We start from the raw sequence: 17,663 nt of genomic DNA on the forward strand, positions 1-17,663 counted from the left end.
TTGAGAGTGTGTACAGTGTGTTGGGGAGTGTTGTACAGTGTGTTGGAGAGTGTGTACAGTGTGTTGGAGAGTGTGTACAGTGTGTTGAGAGTGTGTGTACAGTGTGTTGGAGTGTGTGTACAGTGTTGGAGTGTGTGTACAGTGTGTTGGAGAGTGTGTACAGTGTTTGAGAGTGTGTACAGTGTTTGAGAGTGTGTGCAGTGTTTGAGAGTGTGTACAGTGTGTTGGAGAGTGTGTACAGTGTTTGAGAGTGTGTACAGTGTGTTGGAGTGTGTACAGTGTTTGAGAGTGTGTACAGTGTTTGAGAGTGTGTACAGTGTGTTGGAGTGTGTGTACAGTGTGTTGGAGTGTGTGTACAGTGTGTTGAAGTTCAGGAGGAGGAGAAGATGTCACAACATAATGACATGAACAGTGACATGAAGCAGTTCCCTCTGTGACTGCAGCTGTTCTGAGCTCAACCCAGTGCGTCCGCCCCCAACACAGAAACAAAGAGGAAGAACAGAGAAGTGAAGAGAAGACAGAATCTTTCTTTTTTAAGTTTGTTCTGTAATATTCTTCTACCCAAGTGTTTGTTATGTCAAAGGTGCACTACAGAACATTTCTGGTACAGCCACCGCCACATACTTGTTTCCATGGAAATAAATACTTTGAAATAAAGTTCATGCTATAGAGCTCCTGCAGTTGTTGTCATGCAATCCCAGCATGCACCTCCACACCCCACACTGACAGTGGAGAATTCCCATAGAAACTCACAGTGTGGGCGTGATGAATAAACTTTATGGAGTTCCAGAGATTGTGGATTATTGTTGCACCGGGATGTAACATTATCAAAGACAGAAGAACGCCTGAGCTTTTACAAAGCCGTTTACAAAGCTCCAGATTGACGGTAGAAGAAGATTTCTGCAGCTAGCAGCTAATCAAGTCATAAATGAATTAAGCTGTGTATTTTTACATCAATATTATTATTTTTTAATGAGATTTAAATTTAATAGTTCAACCATTGTCTCATAATGATTCAAATACTGTACGCTTTTGTACTGTCACATTGAAATGAGATGAAAATAAATACATACATAAAGTATTCCACTGGCAAGTGACTAGTCCTGAGTTATAGAGAAGTCAGAAAATAAGAATAATGTGTCAATATAATATTAGTCATCGGAGAAATTGCTCAAGTAAGAGTCATTTTAAGACGACATGTCTGGATCATCTGCTTATATTTGAAGTTAATGTAATTGAAAGGACAATACATTTAGTAATGAACACCACATAAAATACTTTACCAAAGCCTTCTCCACCTCCTTCATCACTCACCTCTGCCCGTCCCTCTCCCCTCAGTCTGCTGGAACCCTCGTCCACGCCTTTGTCACCTCAAGAACATCGAAACATCTTCAACCAAACTAACTTTTGTCCAGTCGACAAACTGAATTTCTCCTCGCCATACTCTGAGACAGTTTTTCTAAGTAAATGTATGTTCATACTAACCACTTATGCTTTTAACTTATTTCAGATTATGATTTTTCAGTTAAAAAATGTAATAAAATTAAGTCACAACTACTCAATACAAGACAGCAATTCAACTCATCTGAACTCATAATCGAGATTGCTTAAGCAGTGAGTCTGAGGGACTGAGGTGACTTCAATCATTCTCAGAGTTTTGGCTCAGTCACTTTAGCCTAACCACTAATGCATTTCTATGATTTGACATTAACATTTTTCATAAATTAATACATCTAAGTTACAAGTTTTCAATACAAGCGGGTGAATTGAGCTCATTTGAAGTCAGTGCAGATGGTGGTTTGGCGGTGGGCCTGAGGGAGTGAGGCAGCTTCACTCATCCTCTGTGTTTTGGTCCTGTCACTTGGGCCTGACACACAGAGCTATCAGTGACAGGCGGGCGGCCATTTTGTTTGATGTGTGGCGCTTTGGGGAGGCCGGCGGCTGACAGGAGGAGATGAGGGAGAGGTTCAGTTTAGAGAAGATGACAAAAGCAGAGGAGCCAGTCATAGATTTAAATGCCACACAGTAAATAAGGACTGTCTGTCCACGTGATTATATAACTCCATCTGCATCCACAAGAACCACTGAAAGGAACACTGGCCTTGAAGCTCAGGCCTTTATGTTTGTCATGTTTTGTCTGGAGAAAAGTTCTTATTTTACTTAAAAGTCCCACTGTGTAACTCTTTTTTAAAGAAAAAATAATAATTTCTTATGTTTTAATGACAATGAAAAATATAGAAAAAAAAGAAAAAAGAAAAACACTCTTCCTTACTGTGAGCAGGCTTGCATCTCCACAAACCTGACTCTTATTTGACCTTAGAGAAGGCCTGTTCCAGCTTGTCTCCATGGAAATGGTGTTCCTTTGGCTGTAATATTCCACAGTATGGCATGAAATGTATCTTTCTCCATGGAGAATGTTCCAAAGTAGGTCTTTAACTTCCTGTGTCCATGTCCATGCAGGTGATGCTCCACGTTCACACAGTTCCACGGTGCTGCTTTAAAGCTGCACCAGGTCACTTTCTAGTGGAGGGAAAGGAGTTTTAACAATGACAACACTCAAGTACACTCTCTACCAGAGGGTAGTCAGTCCAATTCCTTCTACCAAGATCACATACTAAAGTTGTGTCCTTGAGCAAAACACACATTGTAGCTGTATGAATGCACTGTGTATGAAGCACTGTAGTCCTGAGTTTCCACAAAGCAGACCCAAATGAACCTATGACTTATTCATTACTATTATAATTATACAATTTGAGTATACATGCTTGAATCATACTGCAGTTATTGTTTTTTTAATGAATGATTCCCATCAGTCCCCAACAATTATATTTGACAAACATACACAGTTTCAGTGTATGTGTAAAAATAGTATTTGCACATTTTTAATAATTCAACCATAATAATTCAAATACTGTACAGTTATGTATTGTCACATTGAAATGAGATGAAAATTAATACATACACAATATTCTGCTGGCAAAAGACTAGTCCAAATTTACTCACATCAGCATAATCACTGTTAGCCTGAGCTGAGTCAGAAAATAAGAATAATGTGTCAAAATAATATTAGTGGACCAAGAAATAGCTCAAGTAAGAGGTAGTAAGTAAGAGGATGTAACATCTGGTTTATCAGACAGTTCCATGTCACTTTCTAGTGGAGGGTAAGGCATTTTAGCAATGAAAACACCAATAATTGTGTAAATGCATGCGATGTAAATGTAATGCCGTACCGTGGAACATTTCAGGGAGGTGGTGGACCCTCCAAGAGAAAAGTTATATTTCAGCTTTAAAGAAGAGATAAACTGCTTGATAAATCAAGATAATGCTATAAAAAAGGCTAAAGAAACATTCTATCTATAGTCCGACTCAGCATGTCTTTGTTTCTAAGGAACCTGAGCTCTGTGGAGCCTTCAGCCTTTGCATGTTTGAAGCATCTTGAGCTCAGCTGAGCAGGTAATGAACAGAGCACTGTGTCCTGGGACCATGTGTACACCGGAGCCAGGATCTTCGTCAGGACTTCTCATCTGGACCCAGAGCCAGCGGTGCATTAAACTCCCTCTAAGCTCCTCCTTCAGCCTCTTTGGACAGTAACACATTTCATCCTGGCAGTGGACCAAAAGAACATTATGTATTCAGATTAATAATCCATGCTTCACTGACTCTGCTCTATAGTGGAGCCCAACGCAGCATCCTGGTCAGGCTTTGATTTTTCAACTGTAACAGATTGAGTCAAGCACCAATACACAGGCAGAGCATGCAAACTACAAATTCATTCTGGGGAAAGAAAAAAAAAACATTTTAAAGGGTTTAGAATAGACTATATTTAATGCACGTCTCAATTCTACATTTACTGAAGTATCTGAATCTACTGTGGACAGCATCATTTGCAGTCTCAAGAATTCAAGAGCCAAAGAAGCTTTCAGCTTGGACACCATCTTTTTGAAAAAAACACAAGCAATTAGTTGTTATGCCAATCACAAATATGATCAATAAATCTCTTTAAGAAGGTAGTTTTCCAAGTCCCTGGAAGGTTAGAGTCATTATGCCAATCTTCAAACAGGGGGACTCCACTTTAATCAACAACTATAAGCCAAGCAACATTTTACCAGTCATCTCAAAAGTAGCTGAAAAATGGTTTGTAGAGCTCCTCACTGTGGATCTAAATACAAGCCCTGACAATCTAAACCCAATGCAATTTGACTTTCACAAATACCATTCCACAGAGACTGCTCTATGTTCCCCTGTCGAAAACATCCAGTCCAGTGTTGATGCCGGCGGTGTTGTTTGCGCAGTGTTTATCGACTTAACCAAGGCGTTTGACACTGTGAACCATCACACGCTACTACAAAAGCTCACTTATTTGAGAAAATCACTTTAAATTGGCTACAATCGTATCTCATATCTCGAGAAAGCAGTGTATCTGTGTGAATAATGTGAAATCTCCAACATCTCAGAATAATCTTGGTGTGCCTCAAGGCTCGATACTGGGTCCATTGCTGTTTAGCATCTACATGAATGACTTGCTCCAAGGTTATCCATCTAATGTAATTTGTCAGATGTACACTGATGATGCAGTCTTGTATGTTCACTTTAAAAACTAACAGCAAGCTGCACAGCACCTGTCAGTCATTATGTCAGAGGAGCAAACTGGCCACAACATTCACAATTACAATCTTAATTCACACAATTACAGTCTTAATATTTCAATGTCAGTTGATATGTCTTTCTCAAAAAAAAAAACAAAAAAAAACAAAAAAACACAGATCCAGATGTATTTGTGCTTGGAACAAAACTGAAGCAGGTCCATGAGGTGAAGTATCTGGGAGTCACACAACTATCGTTCAAACAACATGTCAACAGAACAGTGAATAAAATCAAATATGATTTATCACATTTTCGTCATATTAGAAATAATCTAACATCAAACAATTATGTTTGGCAATTATGTATTTAAATTCACAGATTTTGCCGCACCTAAATTATTGCATTATCAGTTGGACTCTGACAAGCAAACCTCCTCTTAAATGAGCTGAAACTATCTATAAAAAACACTTAAGGTATTAGACAAAAAGCCCACGAATAATCACTACTGCAGAAAACTTGACAAATACACATTTCTAAATTGGAACAACACAATCAAATATGCAGATTTAATTATGGTATACAAGTGTTTAATAATCTTGGTCCACCTCTAAAGGAGTTTGTGAAAAGAAACTCAAATCACACAAGAGCAGCTCTAGAGGCGACTACTGTGGGAAAAGTGTTTTTGGACACACTCTTTTGTTTATCGTGCAGGTCAAACATGAAACACAGAGCAGCTCATCTACGAGAACTTTCAACACTGCAGCATTTAAACATGATATTCAATGGCCCAATATGTCTCCATGTTTAAACAAATTACATTTTTTTATATTGAGGGGCTGTTGGTTTAACTCTTGATTTCAAACTTCAAATGAACTTTGAAATGAATTGTATGTATAGTGAGTAGAGCCTGACTGATATGGATTTTGTTGTGGTTGATATGATACCGATAAAATGGGAGTTGGAGCTGCCGATATAATCACTGATATATTTAATGATGTAAAATTTAACTGTAAATCTTGAATTGTTTAAAAACTTAGGTTTGGCTCTAGTGGATTTTAAATTGGGTTTATTTAGGCAACATTTATTATTATAACTCTTTACGTCATATTTACAGACAGTAGATTGGCCTAATGGCATTTTACATCACATTCTAGCTACTAGTGATGGGTATTCCAGTTCTTTTTAAAGAATCGACTCTTTTGGCTCGGCTCACTAAAAGCAGCTGGCTCTTTTGGCTCCCAAGCGGCTCTTCAGATTGTTTTGTTACAAACAGGACTAAACCAGGTCTAAAGCAGGTCTAAAGCAGGTCTAAAGCAGGACTAAACTAAAACTGAACCAGGACTGAGTGTCGGGACTTGATCTCTATCTCTCTCAGTCTCTCGAGGCCAAGATTAGTCCTGGTTTATTTATTTTATGTTTAACTACAGCCAAATATGCACGTTTTTCTCTCTTCAGATTTCTGAAAGTTTCATTTTCAGCAGCTGCCCGCTGTCAAACTCCCACGAGTCTGCACGAGATGTAAAGAGAAAAAAAGTGAGAGAAAGAGAAAACACGGCTCCCAATAAGGAGCCGGCTCTAAGAGCCGTTTCGTTCGCGACTGACCTATCACTACTAGCTAAACTACCGCTATTAGGCTTTAGCCGTAAATACGTGCACACCGCGGTAATTAATTATATGCGCAAGTATCATCATTCACACCTCTATTCACAGCTCATTTACATATCAATGCAGGTCCGGTAACAAATATACGACCAATACAGTCACTTTACAATAGACCAATATAAAACAGCCTGTTTATGTGCGGGAGCAACAGCAGCTAATCGCTAACCAAAACTAGCTTCAAAGTTGCCATATTTCCACCTCTCAGCGCTCACACAGGCTCCTCGTCATATCCCAAGTCTGCACTAATAAAAGTATTAGGACATTTATCTGTCTGTAAATTGGATTAAATCAGTGCTTCTCAATTATTTTCTGTCATGCCCCCCCTAGGAAGAATAAAACATCTCGCGCCCCCCCCGCGTGACTATAAATAGTATAATTTGTCTATAAAATAGATATAAGTACACCTCTGCATAACACTGCCACCTAATATGATGCCAACAACGCTCGCTGGTTTACTGAAGTAGCAGTCACAAAGCGGGATGATTGTCGGCAATATTCGGCACGTTTTTGCTGAAAAAACTCAAGCGGCTTATCAGAGTGATTGGGGTGTAATGTATTTAAGTGACGCCTTAATTTATTGAGCTTCATGCTGTCGGCTGCCAACATTCTTAGACACAGTAAGCACACCGGTCTTTCCTCATCTCCCACCGTAGTCACAGTGAAGCCAAGCGCTACATACGCTTCGTCATATTTCCTCGTCTTAGCTTTCGGGAGATTTTCGTTTGTCTCTTTATCTCCGTCTCTCTCCGTCTGTCTTCTCATCCCTGTTAAATATTTTTTCATGGTGTCACTTGAGGGTCTGCTACACTTCGTGTCTACACTTCATACTCAAACTCTGTACTGTGTGCAAAGCGCGCATGCTCAGTGCAAACAAAACTCCTACACCACCGAGCGAATGCTCCCTGCGCACACTCTGCCAATGACAGCGCCACTGCCCCCTAATGTAGTGGAAGTGCAATTGCACTTTATTCTAGGACAGTAAAAAAAAATCTAAATAAAAAAATAAAAAAGCATGTTCCCCGAGGTCAAACGCGCCCCCCTTGACGGAGCCTCGCGCCCCCCCCCCCACTATTTGAGAAGCACTGGATTAAATGAACATAATTTAGAGTCTAAGCTTTATAATGAGGTATAACATGACCACGTGAAATATCGGCTCATATCAGCAAACATCGGTCGATAGTCGATATGCCTCCAGGTGCCCATATCAGCCGATAATATCAGCCAACTGATATATCAGTCGGGCACTAAAAGTGAGTGTATAGTGAGTGTGTTGTGTGTATAGTGAGTGTGTTGTGTGTACAGTGAGTGTGTTGTGTGTACAGTGAGTGTGTGTGTGTGTACAGTGAGTGTGTTGTGTGTGTATAGTGAGTGTGTTGTATGTATAGTGATGTGTGTACAGTGTGTTGTGTGTATAGTGAGTTGTGTGTAGTGAGTGTGTTGTGTGTATAGTGAGTGTGTTGTGTGTACAGTGAGTGTGTGTGTTGTGTGAGTGAGTGTACAGTGAGTGTGTTGTGTGTACAGTGAGTGTGTTGTGTGTGTACAGTGAGTGTGTGTGTGTGTGTATAGTGAGTGTGTTGTGTGTATGTGAGTAGTCAGTGTGTTGTGATGTACAGTGAGTGAGTGTGTTGTGTGTGTACAGTGAGTGTGTGTGTGAGTGTGTTGTGTGTACAGTGATGTGTACAGTGAGTGTGTGTGTGTAGTGTGTTGTGTGTACAGTGAGTGTGTTGTATGTACAGTGAGTGTGTTGTGTGTATAGTGAGTGTGTTGTGTGTACAGTGAGTGTGTGTGTGTATGTATAGTGAGTGTGTGTGAGTGTGATGTGTAGTGAGTGTGTGTTGTGATGTATAGTGAGTGTGTTGTGTGTACAGTGAGTGTGTTGTATGTACAGTGAGTGAGTGTGTGTTGTGTGTATAGTGAGTGTGTTGTGTGTACAGTGAGTGTGTTGTATGTACAGTGAGTTGTGTGTTGTGTGTGTATGTATAGTGAGTGTGTTGTATGTATAGTGAGTGTGTTGTAGTGTGTGTGATGTGAGTGAGTGTGTTGTATGTATAGTGAGTGTGTTGTGTGTAGTAGTGAGTGAGTGTGTTGTGTGTACAGTGAGTGTGTTGTGTGTACAGTGAGTGTGTTGTGTGTACAGTGAGTGTGTTGTGTGTACAGTGAGTGTGTTGTATGTATAGTGAGTGTGTTGTATGTATAGTGAGTGTGTTGTGTGTACAGTGAGTGTGTTGTATGTATAGTGAGTTTACTGGTGGTGTTGTTCTTTTCTGTGTCCTGTAGATGATTTCACATCAACCTGCCGGGGTACTGAAGATGAAAACGAGCTACGCTGGCTAAAATCTTTACATATTTACATTTTAAATGTTCATTAACATGTGCTCCTCCATCAGAATCGCACCTTTAGGATCTTTTTATTGATTTCAATGAATTATTCTTGTCAAAAAAGAAAAACAAAAAAAGTCCTCTGAATGATGTGGGCACTCAGCATATGAATCAAAAACATTACACATAAATGAAAATACTGTGCTTTCTCTACAGGCTAACGTTTGATTTGAAGTGATTTCATTTTTGACGCTAATTTTTTTTTTTTTTCCATAACTGAGCAGATTTTGCTTTTTTTGCTTTTTTGTTATAACATAATATGGATATTATAACCAGTCAGACATTTTTTGAAAGTAAGTAAAATATTGTAGATTAATAAACTAAATGAATCTAGACTAATAAATTGTTTTGAGTCCAAGCAGAAAGAACATTGGATTAGAAACAAAGACCATCTCCTCCTCTTCTAACTACTGCACCATCATTATGTATTCTGTTATGGCTGAGATTTGTGCCTCAGATATCATCTGTCCTTGTTCCAATGTCAACTTATAAATATAGAGATTTTTCAAACAAAACAGCTGCTCAATGACACCATCAACCGGAACATTAGAAAAAACAAACAAACCAAACCAAAGGCCAGAAAACAGAAGGACACGAGTCTGGACTCACCAGCTGCAGCCAAATGTTGGTGGTCAGCACCTGGTTCTTCTCATCCTGGAAATAAAAACAACAAATATATGATTTTATTCACAGGTTTCAGCTTCTTGTTATATGCAACATTTTGACAACCTTTTCCCATTCAGAAGATATAATATTTTATTTCTAACTGTTTAACAGTCCTGAATTTTTCAGGACTTCAGGCTTCAAATGTTCCACAGTCCGGGAATATACAGCAGGGTCACCTCTCCACAGATCTGACCTGTAACTTTTGACCTGGTGGTGCCATGAGCTTGTCTTCATGGAGATAAATCAGTATAATGCCACACTGAGGAGTATTCCAGGCAAGCAACACCTCCAGTCTCCATGCAGACAAAATAAGTTGCAGACCCTTTACCAGAAAAGTTACACAGTGGACCTTTAAAATATCCTTTAATAACATTTGTTTTAAGATGAGCAGGTGCATGTGTGATCAGACAGGTGCAGACGGGAGTAGACAGGCACAGACGGAGAAGACAGGCACAGACGGAGAAGACGGGAGCAGAAAGATGCAAACAGGAGCAGACAGGTGCAGACGGGAGCCAGTCCAGTGCACAGTTTAAATGAGTGCAGCAGATGGCAGTGATCCAGCGCAGAGGAGGCTGAATAAGAAGCAGAGTCAGTTTGATGAATGTGCTCTTGCTAATGGGCACGCAGGTAGTGGAGCGAGCAGGAGATTAAACTACAGACGTGTAGCTCAGAGCCTGGATCACACGCTAAAAAGGTAAATAACATAAAGGTTAAATAAACGACGACCTATAGATGCTCTAGATGAAAAGTCAAGTAAAGGAAGGAGCTGACCGGTGCAGACAGGAGCTGACAGGTGCAGACAGGTGCAGATGTGATCAGACAGGTGCAGACAGGAGCAGAGATGGAGCAGAGGTAGTTTACATTCTGAGTCCATATTTCTAGAGAGCAGAGGGGAGGAGCGCTCCATAAAGCCCGGTCTAATAAAAACTGCAATTTGAAACACAGGAAAGAACTAAACTGTGCAATAAAGACGCTCTCTAAAGCTGCACTGTGTCACTTTTCTGTAGCGGGACTCTGCCATATGCTCGCCTCCATGGAGGTGACTAGAATGTTACACAGTAGGGCATTAAATGTTCTGTCTCTATGAGGACAAGCAGATGACACCAACAGGCAACATTACAGGTCAGATCTAGGAAGAGCCGTGTTTGTCTTTTCTTGTAAGAGCATCTCAAATTGAATAAAATGTGAGATAGATACATTTAATGCCCAACGGTGCAACATTCCAGCCAAAGAGTGACACTGCTGTAGAAAAATGTAATTATGGATTATGAAAGTAAAGCTTTGTTGGTTTGCTTCCAAAAAGGGTCTAGAAGTGAGTGAGGGGTGATTCTGGCTTAACTTTCATACATATGGAGGAAATATACAGGCAGTAGATTCAGAGCTAAGATTTTAAATTTTATTTTTTATAATTCTAGTATTAAGTGTCTTAAACTTTTTTTTTTTTTTTTCACCCGTCAGTCAAAAACAGCTTAAAGAAGACTGTAAAAAACTGCTCAAAGACAACAGGAGTGCAGGTGCCCAGCCTCAGCTCTGTCTGGAGCAGGCAGGTTCAGGCAGGTGCAGACAGGTGCAGACAGTTACTCCAGAAAGCCAAATGTATCACTGGCAGCTCAAATCAAATTTAAAACAGAGATTCTCCCTGATGCCCTCTGGGAGGCGCTAGCTTGCCCCCAGCAGGAAAACAAACACATTTGTTAATTCGTCTGTTCCCTCGGCCATGGGCTCCTGAACACAAGTGTGATGAGCCACACACAAGAGTTTGTAATTGTGTGTTTGTAATTGTATTTGGTTCAAATGTTGTTGTTCTGTTCTGTCTCTGGCTTTTGCACTTTGTTCCACTGTTGCACTTCACGCCTCATTTGCTCTTCTGCTCAGCTCTACATTGTACAAGCTCCTGACCTGTGTGAGCTGTATGTGTGTGCGTGGACTTTTATGCAGCGATCTGTGATGTACACAGCTGCACCTCAGGGATCTAAACCTAAACCTGTGTCACAGTAACACAGGAAGAACATGCACACTCCACACACTTCACTCAGAGACCAGGAGTCTAACCCACAACCTTCTCACTGAGGGGAGGAGACAGGATAACCACTCTGCCACAGCAACAGGAGCCTCCAGTGGGAAATAAAAGTCTAATCTGAACACACAAGACAAGAACAAATCAACTGAAAACAGAACACACAAAGTGACGCTGGTGTTAACTGCACAGTAACAAGATCATTTACACACAGAAGATTTTCAACACAAAACCATCTCTGTGTGACCTGTCTCTATGTGATCTGTCTCTATGTGATCTGTCTCTATGTGACCTGTCTCTATGTGATCTGTCTCTATGTGACCTGTCTCTATGTGACCTGTCTCTATGTGACTGTCTCTATGTGATCTGTCTCTATGTGACCTGTCTCTATGTGACCTGTCTCTGTCTCTATGTGACCTGTCTCTATGTGATCTGTCTCTATGTGTCTCTATGTGATCTGTCTCTATGTGATCTGTCTCTATGTGATCTGTCTCTATGTGACCTGTCTCTATGTGATCTGTCTCTATCTGTCTCTGTGACCTGTCTCTATGTGATCTGTCTCTATGTGACCTGTCTCTATGTACTGTCTCTGTGACCTGTCTATGTGATCTGTCTCTATGTGACCTGTCTCTTGTGACCTGTCTCTATGTGACCTGTCTCTATGTGATCTGTCTCTATGTGACCTGTCTCTGTGTGACCTGTCTCTGTGTGACCTGTCTCTATGTGACCTGTCTCTATGTGATCTGTCTCTATGTGACCTGTCTCTATGTGATCTGTCTCTCTATGTGTCTCTATGTGACCTGTCTCTATGTGACCTGTCTCTGTGTGACCTGTCTCTGTGTGACCTGTCTCTATGTGATCTGTCTCTATGTGACCTGTCTCTATGTGACCTGTCTCTATGTGATCTGTCTCTATGTGACCTGTCTCTATGTGACCTGTCTCTATGTGATCTGTCTCTGTGTGACCTGTCTCTATGTGACCTGTCTCTATGTGATCTGTCTCTATGTGACCTGTCTCTATGTGACCTGTCTATGTGACTGTCTCTATGTGATCTGTCTCTGTGACCTGTCTCTATGTGATCTGTCTCTGTGTGACCTGTCTCTATGTGACCTGTCTCTATGTGATCTGTCTCTATGTGACCTGTCTCTATGTGACCTGTCTCTATGTGACCTGTCTCTATGTGATCTGTCTCTATGTGATCTGTCTCTATGTGATCTGTCTCTATGTGACCTGTCTCTATGTGATCTGTCTCTGTGATCTGTCTCTGTGTGATCTGTCTCTGTGTGATCTGTCTTTCTCTCTTCTCTCTCTTTCTCTCTCTTTCTCTCTGTGTGTCTTTCTGTGTGTCTTTCTCTCTTCTCTCTCTTTCTCTCTGTGTGTCTTTCTCTCTTCTCTCTCTTTCTCTCTGTGTCTCTCTGTCTTCTCTCTGGCATGAGGACCCAGAGGCTCCTGGAGCAGTTGAAGCAGGAGCTCCAGGAGGTTTCAGGGCCTGGGTCCCTTATGTTCTTCCACTGGTCCCTTGGTCTTTCCTCCATTCAGTGAGAGAGAACGATGACTATTCCTTCTCTTTCTCATCCCCTTCCATCCTTTCTTTCTCTCTACCCTTTCCTTCTCCCCCCCCATCTTCCTCAGTCACTCTATCTCTGCCTTTTTATCTGCTCACCTCTCTTTCTACATCCTTCTGTCTCTTCCCTCCTCATCCAATCGCTTCTCTCCCCTCTCCCCTCCCTCTCTTCCTCCCTCCCTCCATCCTTCCCTCCATCCCTCATGTTTATGGCCCAGTATGAACTTCCTCCTCTAGCTGTGTGCCCTGCCCTCTCCAGACAGCAGGTGGCAGTCTCATGCAGTATTCATGAGGTCAGTGTGACACGTCACATCATCCAAACACATTTCACCACTTGAGATTTTCTCTCACTGTTTTCTGCTCAGATCTCCATGAAAACATCAGAACGAGAATATTGGACTTTGACAAAAAGCTGCACAGTCTCTGTTAGTGCCACAGAGCTCAGGACAGGCCTGAGATGGCAGCGGTCAGCCACAAGAGCAGAGGTGTAGAGTAGGTGAATATTGTACTGGAGTAAGAGTAATGTTACTCAGAAGCAGATCGCTGCTCCTTGGGAGAGTTTGCAGTTGAAATATTACAGGTTTGAGCCAGAGTTTGTTTGAGGATGAGGCAGCGTTTAAAACAGGACAGAGGCACTTTTAAAAAAATAAAATGTTAAAAAGCCTTTATGAAATCATAACTGATTTAAAAAAAAACGTTTTGGGCCTCACATGCTTCACAGAAAGAAGGTTCCAGGTCTCCAGTTCTTCCGGACATTTCTATGTGGAGTCTGGGTGGTTCCTCTGGACACTGGCCCACGGGACGAGCCAAAGACACACCACAAGACTCCTGACAGGAACGATAAAGTGTCCTTACCTCACCCAACTCCCTCCCTGCTCCCACCGCCCTCTCCTCTCACCTCACCTCTCTCCTCACCTCTCTCTCTCTCTCTGCTCTCTCTCTCTCTCTGCTGTGGTGCAGAAATCCTCTTAATCCTTATCAAACAATCTGTTGGCTAATAATAATAAAAAAAAAAGTTCTGCTCTTCAGAGCTGAAAGTCTGAAGAAAACAGAAGTGACACGTGACAGAAGAGTCACAGCGCTGCATTATGACGAGAGTCTGCTCAAACTGTGTAATATTATTATAGATCAAATAGTACAAACACAAATCTGATAAACTTTCTTCAAAAACTGTTCTTTAGCTCCGCCCCCTCTCATGCTCATTGGTCAGAATGGTCACATGATAAAGGTTAAACTTGCTCCATGTTGAGCACATTTATATGAACAGGCAGCCATGATAGAGCTGTGAGGCTGAGGGTTTGAAAACACCACTGAACCACATGCACCAAAACATACAAAAAAAATAAAATAAAATCTGACAGTATGTTTTCTTGTGGGTTTGAAAAATCTTGTGAGACTTAAGCTGTAGTCCACATTTCATCTCTGACTTTCATCTGTTTCCTGAGCTGTTTCTTGTGTAATAGTTTTGTTCATCACTATTACACAATTACACTTCTTTTTGGCTGCGTGTCAAATATTTTTTCATGTCTTCAAAGAAAACATAACATTTTCAGACTTGTTTCCTCCAGTTTGTGGCTGATGCTAAAACCCTGTGTGTGGAACAGAACAGCTGTCTGCTGCGGAGTCTGACCATGAATCGACGTACAGCTCAGCGCTGTGGGATTCTGGCTGTGCAGATGAAGCCGTGCTCATTTCTCACTGTGCCGGAGCCATTTGGACCTTTTCTTCTGCACTTTCAGTCTCATCAGCCTGTGCACAAAAGTGTTCTTCAGGGGTGTGAGCCATTCACTTTGATGGATGATGTAATTGTAATTAAAAACGTCTGTCACTGTTCCTGTTAAGAAGAGATAAAACTGAAATATGAAAGTTTCACGAGCCATGAGAATAGTTTTTATGGCTCTGCTGCTGATTTTAGTGCTCGTCTCTGAGGTTTGTTGCCTGGAATACAGAGTCCACACTTCTCCGATACTTTTAGAACATGTGAGTCTGCTCATCGGTGAGTTCAGAGGGGCGTGATTGACAGGAGGATGAGCCAATCAGGGACACACATGATCAATCTGTATCAAAACAAATATAGTGGCTTATGAAGGAAAATAATATCATGGGACAGAAAAGACAAGCAATGAACTCTTCAGCAGGGCTGGACCATTTGGGAAAAAAATTGATTCTTTTGTTTGTACAGTTAATTTCAGTTTTTCAATGCAAGTCCATGAAGAGTGCCCAGACTTTTTGAAGGTCCTATATTATAAAAGATGGAACTTTCAGCTGTGTTAGAACACTGTTACCTCCTCAGAAACACACCTGGAGCTCTGTTTCATTCACACATGTCTGAGTCATCCTTTATTATTAGTCTGTTTACATCTCTAAAGCTCAAAATGCTCTTTTCCACCTTGTGATGTCATGGAGTGGTATAGCTTTCAAGTGACCAGCTCCTTTTATTTTGGTTCAGTAGAGAACTGAAATGATCCAAATGATTCTAGTGAATGTGAGTGGAGTTTAAATCACAGTGGAGCACTTCCTGCATTATCACATGATGACATCACAAGGTGTTTTCTGTTTGAGAGAAGAACTGAGCCTAAATGTGCAGGTTTGTGTGTGAAACATGCGAATGAAACAAACACAAGTCCAGGTATGTTTGTGGTGAGGAAACATTAGAACAGAGATGAGAAAATCGAGTAACATGAGCCTTTAAATGAACCTCAGCTCAAGCAAAAACTGTGAGTGGAACAAGACAAAATAGTAAATTATGAGAAAAGCCGTATTTGAACATCATTTATAATAAATAAATTATCATTTATAATAAATAACTCACATGGTTCATGATTGATTCTTTAAACAACAGGACTGTGTGTGAACCTGCTGAGGTGTTTAAACGTCACACACTGATCTCTGATCTAAATGTGATTAAATGTGATTGTTTAGTGATGCCGTCACATTTTCACACTGCATTATCCCAGGATGCACTGGTTCTGCTCTGGCTCTGTCCAATCATCTGTCTGACTGTTTATGCACTCATCCCTCCATCATCACTCTCTTATCAGGGGACATCAGCTGGTTTGGTCTCTCCTCTCTCGTGTTTGGTTTACGCGTCGTTGGTCTGATCTGAGCTGAAGTTTTGTTCCACTGCTCTGAACTTGGTGGGAGGATTTTGTTTATTCATCAAATGATTTCAAACAGTGATTCTCAAACTTTTCACACCAACTTCCACCGCCCCTGAACCCAAAGGCTGTTTTTAGCACAAACACAAACACAAACACAGAGCAGAGCTCCCACACACACTCACACCCGACCACGTCCAGTGTAACTGCAGCACGTCCAGCACCTGCTGCATGATTAAAACTTTACAAGATCTGACACTATATGTCCCTTTAAAAGTGCACTGTGGAACTTTTCTAGTGGAGGGTCTATCTTCAGCTCGTCTCCATGGAGATGTTAATACTTTGTCTGAAATCTTCAACATTACAGAACATGGTATCTGTGTTTAATACAAAAACAGTCTAATCTGACATTCTCTCTATGAGCTGGGTCATCTCTCCACAGATCTGACCTGTAACTAGGTTCTGTCACCTTCCTGTTCCCATGGAGACAGATGTGTTTAATGTCATACTGTGGAACATTGGACAGGCACAGCAGTAACATTTGTATGAAGAGCAGGTGCAGGTGGAGATCTCAGGGTTTAAACACAAACGCTGTAGAGGAAAGACTCAACACGTCCACGATCTGCAGCAGACGCAAGCTCCAGTCAGAACGGCACACTGTGACAGTCCACCCCCCCGTCTCTCTCTGTCTCTCTCTCTCTGTCTGTCTCTCTCTCTGTTCTTTCTCCTGGAGCTGTAGAGCAGGTGCTCACCACTTCTATGATGTGCATAGTGAAGCTGTGGAAGTCTCCTTTCTCTCTCTGTCTCTCTCTGTCCCTGTCTGTCTCTCTGTGTCGGTCTCTGTCTCTGTGTCTCTTTGTCTGTCTTTCTCTGTCTGTCTCTTTTGTCTCTCTGTCTGTCTCTTTCTCTCTGTGTCTGTGTGTGTGTGTGTCTGGAGGTGTAGAGGAGACACTCACCACGTCCATGATCTGCAGGAGGCTGAAGCTGAAGTGCACCGTGAGGCTGTGGGAGTCGTTGTACACGGGGCGCTCCAGAGGATTATAGTTCTTCATCAGGTCCGTGTAGAGTCTGCGCTGGTGCAGGCCCTGCAGAGACACTACACACACACGCGCACACACACACACACACACACACACACACACACACACACACACACACACACACACACACACGCACACACACACACGCGCACACACATGCGCACACACGCACGCACACACACACACACACGCACACGCACACACACACACACACGCACACACGCACACACAAATAAGGTTTATAAGGTTATGTTTCTGTTTTAGATTTTTAATGTATTTTTTTCTGGCCACGGCCCAGATTAGACCGACCATCAGCTCGTGTGTGTGTGTTAGACAATCACAAGTACGGACATGAACAGACTGGAGAGTGCCCGGGAATACCAAGTGCTGTGAACATTTTCATTTCTGTCAATGTTACCTAAAAACAAACATCTCATCTCCAAAGCTTTAAGTGTTCATTTAGACAGACCTATGGGAACACTTTTCTTTTCCAGTCCTGTGCTTCATTATTCCAGGTTGTGGTGCTGAACACTGATGCTGCTTAGACCTTTCACACTCACACATTCTGAAGTGTGATACTCTGGGACGGAAATATAGACGACATGAATTCATGACTCTGACACAAATGACCCTAAAGAAATATGAGCCCCAAA

At 41.6% G+C, this 17,663-nt stretch overlaps 1 protein-coding gene across 1 annotated transcript in view; it reads right to left on the reverse strand.

The window, feature by feature from the left end:
- Positions 1–17,663, reverse strand: part of LOC110155091 (neuronal acetylcholine receptor subunit alpha-7) — a 58,703-nt gene that overhangs the window by 39,388 nt on the left and 1,652 nt on the right. The window contains exons 2-3 of the mRNA XM_020919150.2: positions 16,927–17,066; positions 9,235–9,279 (exon numbers count right to left, since the gene is read on the reverse strand). Coding sequence (XP_020774809.1) covers positions 9,235–9,279; positions 16,927–17,066 — 185 coding nt within the window. The remainder of the gene's footprint in view (positions 1–9,234; positions 9,280–16,926; positions 17,067–17,663) is intronic.

The sequence above is a fragment of the Boleophthalmus pectinirostris genome, unplaced genomic scaffold, assembly GCF_026225935.1.
Source record: "Boleophthalmus pectinirostris isolate CB_2022bp ecotype Guang Dong unplaced genomic scaffold, ASM2622593v1 HiC_scaffold_2, whole genome shotgun sequence".
In the NCBI taxonomy this organism is placed as follows: domain Eukaryota; kingdom Metazoa; phylum Chordata; class Actinopteri; order Gobiiformes; family Gobiidae; genus Boleophthalmus; species Boleophthalmus pectinirostris.